The following is a 10496-nucleotide window of genomic DNA, read 5'->3' on the forward strand; positions in this document are numbered from 1 at the left end:
GAAAAAAAGCCCCATAGTAAGCCCTGTCTTGCATGTCTGTAGAATAAATAATCATTATGGTCACTAAAGTAGCAGTCACTGTATAACTTTATTAGTTGTTGCTGCAGCTGGGAAACAAACAGTTAAACCCCTGTGCTGTCCATGAGGTTCACTATCTGCTGAACTGGTGGTCTAGAAATCTGATAAGGATTTAGCTGCACAGTGCACACTCACGACAGTACAAAGATCTTTAATTCATGGCATTGCACCCAGGATCACTCTCTCTCTCTTCCCCCCCTCCCCCCTTACCCTCAGAACTACGGTGGCACCAAGAGAAGTGCTCTGACAGTTCAAAGACTATGTATTCACATGCCCTGCATCTCCACCTGGGACCAGGAGCAAGTGCTAAAAAACGATCGTCCTCTAAGAGCAGAGGGAGAACTTACTGTGAGGAGCTCCACACACAGCATGACAGGCTCACAGTCAGCTACGGCCACAGTGCGGGCTCAGCAACTTCAAAGTCAGCAGCAGGGGGGCGGGGCTGACAATACAGCTACATCCAGATCTCTACAGACAGCCGCTGGAGCTGCTCGTATACCAACACCAGTACTGGAGCCACTGCACTGCTGCTTAATTTAGCGGGGGGCAAAGCATAACACAGGTGGGGCAATTGCCCCCCATTGTCCCCCTGTAGTGACGCCTATGCAACAGAGACAGTTTGAAGATGACATGTGCAGAACAGGAGGGGGGTGAAAGGGTTAAAAAAAAAACAATCAGAATAATTAAAAGCCCACACCTTGATTGTGCTGATTCCCAGAAAGCCCAGAAATTTGAGCTGTGTCTCAAATGCAAACACAAGCGATGTGCTTACATTTGTGATTACTCAGATTGGTCTTTACAGCAATCTCAAGGCACAGAGACACTCTGATTGGCTCTGTGACTTTTTCCTTTGATCTGCAATGTCCAAGGACAACTCATATTGCATGTGAGCTTGGCACACGTACAAGCACTCCAGAAATAAGTATCAACCTCTCCGTCATTTTTACCTATATGGTACTATTAAGGTGTTTAAGAAAGAGCGTCAGCATATTAGGCAGGGAAATTGCATTTTCATAAGAACATGAGCTACAGCAGCACCTAAAATATACTGTGTGTTGTTTGACTTTTGCTTTGCCCTCTCACCGTGAAAAGCAGTATGTCTAATCTGAAAATATTCTTCCTTCAGAAAAATGATGGGCAGTTCACTGTGATTCAGCTAGTGGGTATGCTGAGGGGAATTGCATCTGGAATGAAGTACCTCTCAGACATGGGCTATGTACACAGAGACCTAGCAGCAAGAAACATCCTCATTAACAGCAATCTGGTGTGCAAGGTTTCAGATTTTGGCCTTTCCAGGGTCCTTGAAGATGATCCTGAAGCTGCATACACAACAAGGGTAAGCTTCATATACAGTCTATCGCTTCATTAAATATGTGGTTGATCTACTAAAGGAACAGAGACAGTTCACTTAACTTACTAAACTGTGTTTACTTTGAATAGCCAATCATGTGCAAGGGAAATTAGGAAATTAGGAAACAATTATATTTGATTACACTTGATTGATTGATTGTTTTAAGTTAACACTAATTCATCTTATTCAAAAAGCTAATTGAAGGCACACTTTTTAAAGTGAACATTAACTTTACTGAGTGAACAATCTCTGTGCCTTTTGGTAAATCATCCCTAATGTGTTTTTGCTTCTACAGTGAAATAAACCGTAGTGCCCCGACCTTTGTAAATGTGTGCATTGAAGGCTGATTTATTGAAGAATTTGTAATACTGCAAGCATTTTATTAAACAGTTGGCTGTTCTTCTCTGTAGCTCCTGTTGTTTTTGCTTGTCCTGTTTGTTTAAGATTTAAACTGATGTTTCCAGTTTCTTGTGTATATTTTTGTAAGTTTTGGGGGATTATTTCTGATCATTGCGTGAAAGCCATAGTTTTGTGAAGAAGTTAAATTGTTGTGGCATTTTCTAAGTAGCCCATTGTATTATATAATTTGTTGAATGTTCGCTACAATAAAAAATTGCCGATTTGATAGCAGCAGAATTCCTGCCAGGCAATTTTTGGCTAGAACCAGAAAGGCGCCTTTATTTATTCCAAGAAATAATTAAAACACAGAGAGTGTCCTGGATCACTTCAACATGGTTTTCCTTTTTAAAAAAAAAAACCTGATATGCATTAACTCATGGCGTTAACTCATGACTTTTATTAGTTTAATTATCCATAAAAGTTGTTCTGTGGTGTGTATGATGATGATAATGTTAAAAACTAGTAAACAATTTGAAATTAACCTGTACTTTGCCCATACTGGAAACAATAGCTCATTTATAAGTAGTCACTCTCCAGATATGAGTGCTGTTACACAGATTGGAGAGAGGGGGGAAGGATAGTCCTGTTTAAGTGTTGATTTGCAAACAACTGAAACTTGCACAAGAGTTTTTGGGCAGTCTGGAAGCGGATCAGGGTAGTAGTGGTAGTGGTGTTAGTGGGGAGGGAGGCAAGAAAAAGGTAAATGTGGTCTGCTTATAGTGGTGCCTCCCAGCATGATTGTTTTAAAGGACAGCTGGATCTTTGTTTTCAAAACCAGTATTGTAGTGGGCCCGGCATACTTATTAAAATAAGCAATTTAAATTCTCTACATTTTGTTCCACATAAACTAAGATTTTGCCATGGTCTGCCTAACTTTGCTAAAATCACCTGAAATGGTGCCCACCTACATCATCACTAACTGACCATCCAAGCTCCTGTGGAGGGACACGTATACTCGTAGTACTCTTCTGTGCTCTAAAAGTACCAGCTTTTAATTCACCTGAGAAACTCATTCCATACCCACTCTCTCTTGTTTGTTCCACCCATCTGCTAGCCAATTTGTGGACATTCTGGGGAGGATTAGCAGTATTCACAATCTGACCATTCCACCTCAGCACCACTGATGAGAAGATCAACACAACCATCTTTGGTGTTTCATACTCTGGTGCAGCTGACAATACCCACTAAGCAATCAAGGTTTTTCTAATATAAGAGTTTCAACCAATTGGCTAAAAAGTGAGCGGGAGGAACAGAGGGGGTACCGATTGGTTGAAACTTGAATATTAAGAAAATTGTGCTTGCGTACTAGATATTTTTTAGCTGTGCCAGAGACTGATGTATCATTCTTTTTTTTAGCACTTATGAGGTAAGATGGTGAGTGTGTGAATACTGCTTAAGTCTCCTTACAATGTCAGCCAATCAGCTAGTAGGTGGGTCATAAAAACAGTGGCGGAGAGGGCAGGAGGGACTTTTTTCCAGGTGCATTGAATGGTGGGACTAGCAGAGCAAAAGAGAGTGTACTGTTTCCACTACAGGAGCCTAGATGGTCATTTAGTGTTGATATAGGCAGCCACCATTTTGTTTGATTTTAGCAACAGAGTTAAAGGGGAACTAAACTCACTTCCTCTCACTCTCGTGTTGCAAACACCATTTTCATTCATAGGGTCATTCACAAAGCTGCCGAAGGCAGTTGAGTGAATAACAGAGACGTAGTGAAGTGAGCCAAACAACGTTCGGCTATTCACTACGGCTCAGTACGGCTGATTTCAACCATACATCAACTGAAATAAGCCGTGCATCGGCTGCACTTCGGTCAGCCGAACATGCTCACCTGGTGATATGCTTACATTTCATTAGAGTAGAGGCAATAGGATGGAATTGACTCAAGGCATTTCACAGATATATGTTCCACTTCATAAGGAGTACAGAAAGCATTGATCTGATAATTAAAACATTGGAGCCAGTTGTAGGAACATCTGCTAAAAAAAATTATTTATTTTTCATTAAATTATTGTAAAACAGAGAGCCTGATGCTGCTAACTTGTAATAAGATAAACAGTATAGAAATAGAAACACCTCTCCTACAAATGCACCATTATACTCCAATAAACATATTTGGTGTTTTATCCATTTACATATCTTTAGCATAATTAACATAATCTTAAATCAATTGTACAACATTAAATATGACAGAAATTATTGAGTCCAACTATACACTTAGCTTTAGAGAATCACCTGCACACCATACAGCGCTCGAACCAAACAAAATATCCGTTGGTGCGACACGGATGGCGCCGTGTAACAATCCAAGTAAAGATAGTAGTCACCAGCACTCACTTATAATGTGCAAAAAGGATAGCACTTTTATTGATATGTCACATGCGGCAAGAAGCCAACGTTTCAGGGCCGGGCAGGGTCCCTTCATCAGTGTGACATCATGACCACAATGTTGCCCTGATGAAGGGACCCTGCGCTGCCCCGAAACATTGGCTTCTTGACGCATGTAACATATCAATAAAAGTGCTATCCTTTTTGCACATTTCAAGTGAATGCTGGTGACTACTATCTTAACTATAAACTTACACATAATCACCAAGTTACACCAGAAGTTAAAAAACATGTAGGCCATCCATGTGTTCATGAGCCCAAGTGCACAAAGGCAAAGGGAAGAACCCCAGAGGACAAACAAAAAGCAGCACCCAGCACCGTTTTTATGTGTAAATTATCCTACATCAGGTATGCATAACAGAATTATAACAAATTATCTTGTTTATAAGTATTTCTGAAATATCTATTGTTTTTAATCACTAACCATGAGAGGGATTATCCAAGAAATTTGATTGGACCTCTACAGACACTCATCATTAGTGTTTAAAAACCATAGGTTGGTGGGATAGATATTTCATACTAAGGCTGGGTTCACACCTGGGCATTTTTCAGCGCTGATCGAAGCGCTGAAAAATGCTCAGCAAGTGAAATCCCATTATGTCGAAACGTGCTGAAAAACGCCCTACGCCCAAATAAGTACAGGAGCTTCTTTGGGGCGTATTTCCGCGCATATCCATTAGGATACAGCCGGATAGCTCTCCTAAAAAACGTGCGTTTCGTGGACCGCAAATCGTGGTAAAAATACGCGCATATTTCGAACGCCCAGGTGGGAACCCAGCCTTGTAGAAGGACAGATTGTCTTGTCTTTTTCCCAGATTGTATTGTTATCATGCATATCTGATATAGGATAATTACAGGCGATAACAATGGCTCTGAAATTCAGGGCTGTTCTTTGAACTATAATATTTATGTTTTATTAAATTAAACCACCTCTGTGTAACATTATATTCTGTAGTGTAATCTGTAGTTGCTTTGAGATGTTGGCCATTCCCAAAAGTATAACATTGCTCATAACCTCACTTTAATAAAGCCTGCCATATGAAAGTTATTTCCTTCCATATGACAAATAAGATACAGATAAGTCCTGTACATCTGTACTGCATGTCATATGTGTTTTATTATGTCTATTTAAACCGAGCCAGCACTTTTAGCACACTGCACATTTGTAATCAGCAACTAAGTTTCCTAGTTTAGATTTCATCTGTATATCTAGGCAGTGTATCACACTTGACATTCAGGACCATACCTTCCTTCTTCTCCTACTATTGTACAGTTTATTACTTTCATGTAGCACTGTAATAACCGTTCAGGAAGGAAGATTACAGCCCTGATCTTGAACTGCCTGTAAATGGAGCTCAATTCATTGTTTTGAAATACATCTTGTGAATCATGAATTTTATTTTACACCAGAGACCAAATTATTACTAGTTGTTGAATGTGAACGTTTTTATTCCCCGTGTTACTTTGCCTGAGCATCAAGTGATATTTGTGTTTATGGCTTTGAGCTTTGTTTCGTCCTATATGCTCAGTTTCATTTATCACTTTCAGAATAGAAAGGGGATTCACATTATCACCTGACCACATGTTCTGATGTTTACAGGGAGGAAAAATACCCATACGATGGACAGCCCCTGAAGCAATTGCTTTTCGTAAGTTCACCTCTGCCAGTGATGTCTGGAGCTATGGAATAGTGATGTGGGAAGTCATGTCATATGGTGAAAGACCCTACTGGGAGATGACAAACCAAGACGTAAGTAGAACAATAAAGCAAGTCATATGCTTTGAATTTTGAAATGCTCGCTCAGGCAGAGGTCCCACAAACTAGCTCAAGTGAGAAATGACCACACTCAGAAAATGAAGAAACTCTACTACACACAGGCCATAAAATTCTTCAGGAAAAGTTGGAGTGGTCACCTTTTTCCACAAAGAATTTTCTAACTGAAGTTTGATTTTAACTTAAAGTCTAAATGTTCTGTTTGTGGCAGATGTTCTTTCCACCCATTTCACTGCTAATAATTCACTCTCACTACATTAACAGACACACATTTGAGTTAAGCACTATTAATGAATGAATCTGCCAGAATGAATCTGGCAAAAAATCTGGTTGATTGGTTGCCAAAACCAATGAAGTGTATGAATTAATATATTACCCAATTTGTTTTTTGGGCAAAATATAAAAGATGAAGTTGCACTGATTAAATAGATATCAAACATGTCAAGCCTTAAAACTGCGTGGGCCCATGCGTGGACCCATGAAATGGTGAAAAACGACGTTACCCAAAATTGTCTATATACAACGTTTCAAAATCTTTAACAGGTCATCCATTTAGAGGTAACCATGAATAATTACTCTAGATTTATTGCTCTCACTCGGGCATGCATGGTGATACATAACATGTGTGGTGCAAATGGTGTTTTCATACGAACTCAATGCGTATTTGTGTTATTATGTGTGGGGGCAAGAGACTTGTCCCCACACTTAAAAGGTTTTGGGATGTTTTTAAATTTTTTGGGGGTCTTTCTGGGATGGTGGCAGGAGATTAGCCATTTTACCTATTTATCTGGGATCTAATAGGATGGCCACCAAATAGTGGTCCCTATCTTTGATGATCTGAATCCTGGGATTTCTTGCACAGGCACCTGAGCATAAAAGACTCCATTCTGCACAAATTGCCTGAAGCAGAAAATCCTGAATCCTCAGTGTCGCTAAGGACAACACTAAACCTCAACTTATCTTTTTTTAAACTAGCAGAAAATGGTAACAAATAGATAAAAAGATAAAAAAAACATAATGAAACATCTAAACAGCAACTACAGTTGTTGCTGAAACACACAAAACAATGCTGCATCTTTGAACTGTAAACACAAGAGGGTACACAAAAATATAGCCCACCACACTACAATACACAGTCATTTAGCACAATGTAGCACAGAGTTGTGCCATATAGTACCGTAATTAACACTCCTTACATAGACTGTGAGCTCTTCCTAAACTACTCCAACACACACCGACAAATTGCTCCTGAGAACCCACCCTTTTAAAAGGAGTGGGCTGGCACATTATTGGTCCTTTTACCCCTGTTGGCCACAGTCAAAAGGGTACACAGGGCAATATACAGTATGACCCTCCACATCCTAACGTCCAATTCAAGTCTTTGGGCCTTTATAACATGTGATGACCTCAGTGACCCTTAGAACCCTGGAACTGAGGGAAGAAGAGGCTGCAGAGACTGGACTAGCAGCTCAGCAGGACCGAGGATCAGGTTGTATATTTTATTTATTTGAGCCCCCTAGACTAGTGCGGAAGCTGGACATTCTGTCACCTGGGGCAAAGGCTCAAAGTCACTCCCCCCCAAGGGAGAAGTCCTTCATCCACACACCCAGTGGCACCCTAGACAAAATGAACCCTTAACCCTTGCAGTGCTAGGGTAGCCCAATGCAAAGGTAATTTTTTTATATTCCCAGGGATCTTCTTTAAATAAATTGCAGCCAGATATGCATAGTGATAGGCAATATTAGCCCACTGTTGCCCTGAGAAAGCTTAAAGTTTCCCCTTACCATACCATTTCCCTCCTTTCCTGGGCTCTGCCATATTGCCCAGTGTGCTATACAGGAGTTTAGATAAACATTTCAAATTTCAAAACCCCAATCCTCTTTTCTCACTTAATATACTGCACCCACAACCTGTCAAGGTAGCTCAGGTCTATTCTTCAGGTCTGGCATAGTCTGCCATGCCTGAAGATGAAATTTCTGCTATCTCTAAATCTTGCAATATGCCAAGAAAATTCTACATTATGACATCCAGTTGTAAGAATAAGGAAATCAAACTGCCATTAGAAATGCTGAAACATTTCTAAATATAATTAGCTTCTGAAGCAAATAAATGTACTATTTCACATCATGTACATTAAACTCATCACCTAATCAGATACTGAAACTGATTGCATGTTCATTTCTGAACTGAGAAAACTGTTTATGCACAGCAGAATTCCCAGAAACCACAGTGATAATGCTTTATTTTTCCTTTCTTTCTCCATTGAGTGGAGTAAAATAGATGTCCACGATGTTTGGCAACTGTACAACATAAGATGTAGCAGATGTATTGATAGTTACAAGCATAACTGTGTTCAGTGTGCTGAAGCAAACATATCTCTTTTACTCTTCTTGATCACCTGTATGATCTGTGGTTGAAAAAATACAAAAGGGTCAATTCACAAAGAGACAGGACATATTTTAACAACATTCTTTATTTTTCCGAAATCACACACACAACTATAACATAGTTATGTGCAATCTGTGCTTTTAGCCTAAAATGGATGCTTGACTATTAAACGCCTGTCATGAATTGGTAATCCTGTCATCATGACAACAATAATGAAAGGTAATCTCCACCTAGAATTGTTTTCTTTTCTTCTGTCCTCAACATAGAACCTCACAAGTCTCACCATTCAGAAGCTAGTATTATTACTGGAGTAAAAATCTGAGATTTCCTTTGTGAATTTACTTTTGTGAGGTACAAAGTGTACCTAAACCCCAAAACAAAAATGTAATATAGTGCATCTATATATATTGCAGCTTACCAATACCAGATGTGAAAGCTGCATTAGTTTTTTTTTCAGGCTAAGAATATTTTCAGTAAGTACTGAAAATACTTGTTGATCTTGCCAGAAATGCAGTGTCCTTGGTATTTACTGTGAGTTAAAAAAAATAGTATAAGCAATGTTACCTCTCATTTGGAAAATACTAGTCCCGTCATTATTCAACCATGTAATCAACCATGTAATAGAAATGAACAACGACAAAGCTGTTTGAGGTTCATCCTCTGTGACACCATGGCTCTTTCCATAGATACCAGAGAAGTGAGTGTGCCAGGAAGAGTGTTATTCACAGCATTACCAGGTAAAAAACAAAGGGAATAAGCTTGACAAACTAATGCAGCCACCTCATCTAAGCATTGGTAAACTGCAATATATGACATTTTTGGTTTTGGTTTTAGATAGATATGCTTTAATTCTATGTTTAAAAAATCATATAAATATGATGCAGCACATACCATACACAGGCTATGTCATGGAAATTATTATACACTGCCTGTGCATATTAATCTGCTGCGTTTAAAAGCACAGTTGTATTAAGCTCTTTTGTGCAAGGAAAGGCAACACTCATGCAGAGTCAAGAAAAGGTGATGCTTTTATGGTGGAGTTCTGTTCCCAGTGTGTCTCCTCTCACCACAGCAGCTCTTTTATTTATATCTCAACAAAAGGATCAAACTGGAAGTGACCAAGTCACTACATCTTCATTTTGAAGACCAGGATTAAGGGTTACAGGTCTTCTCCTCCTTGGCCTTGACAGGTCCTCGAAAACTTTACCCATATAGAGTATTCAGAAAATCTGTATATATCTCAGTGATACAATGTACACCAATAAGCACTCCCTGATGTACTACATGTATACTTCATCTCCTCTGCTGTATGTCAGACAAAGAAGGAGTAGCAAACCATCTCCTTTGTAAAGATCATACAGGTTAAATGCTAAGTCAAACAAAACCAATAGCTCACACCAGTCTCGTGTGTTACTTTTAAAGCCCATTTCCACCTTTGTTGAGGTATTAAAAAAAACATGCCAGCAAAGTACACCAAGTTGGCATGAAGCAGGCATATGCAGTTGCTGTATATGAACACAAACATAAATTTTTGGTTAGATTTCCTCTTCATCTCTTCACGGAAATGGCCGCAATTGTGCTTTGCAAGTAATGTGTATATAGTACAAGAGACCTCTCCACCCCCTCCCCCAGACAGTGTATTGTGTGCAATGGCAGAGCTGCTGGGGCTGGGTCCCATATTGTTCAACTTATTTATTAATGACATCGGGGAGGGTGTTAACAGCGATATTTCCGTGTTTGCGGATGACACCAAAATAGGGAGGGTAATAGACACGGACTTAGACACCATAACATTACAGGAGGACCTGGATAAAATAGGGGAGTGGGCATTAATGTGGCAGATGAGGTTTAATGTCGATAAATGCAAAGTGATGCACTTTGGAATTAAAAATAAACAAATGGGTTATACAATTATGGGTATGCCGCTGGGGAAGTCAGAAATGGAGAAGGATTTGGGGGTCATTGTAGACCACAAACTGAAAGGTAGTTTGCAGTGCCAGGCTGCTGTAAACAAAGCTAGCAGGGTCTTGTCCTGTATTAAAAAGGGGATGTATTGCAGGGACAAGTCTATAATTTTGCCACTTTATAGATCATTGGTTCGACCTCATCTGGAGTACG

At 39.6% G+C, this 10496-nt stretch overlaps 1 protein-coding gene across 1 annotated transcript in view; it reads left to right on the top strand.

Annotated features, from left to right (window-relative positions):
* LOC108802023 (ephrin type-A receptor 5-like) overlaps positions 1-10496 on the top strand; it is a gene marked incomplete at its 5' end in the record, with an annotated part of 23702 nt that overhangs the window by 4144 nt on the left and 9062 nt on the right. Inside the window, 2 exons of the mRNA XM_018573913.1 lie at positions 1205-1414; positions 5817-5966. Coding sequence (XP_018429415.1) covers positions 1205-1414; positions 5817-5966 — 360 coding nt within the window. The remainder of the gene's footprint in view (positions 1-1204; positions 1415-5816; positions 5967-10496) is intronic.

This window comes from Nanorana parkeri, unplaced genomic scaffold (genome assembly GCF_000935625.1).
Source record: "Nanorana parkeri isolate BGI_ZX_2015 unplaced genomic scaffold, ASM93562v1 scaffold2609, whole genome shotgun sequence".
NCBI lineage: Eukaryota > Metazoa > Chordata > Amphibia > Anura > Dicroglossidae > Nanorana > Nanorana parkeri.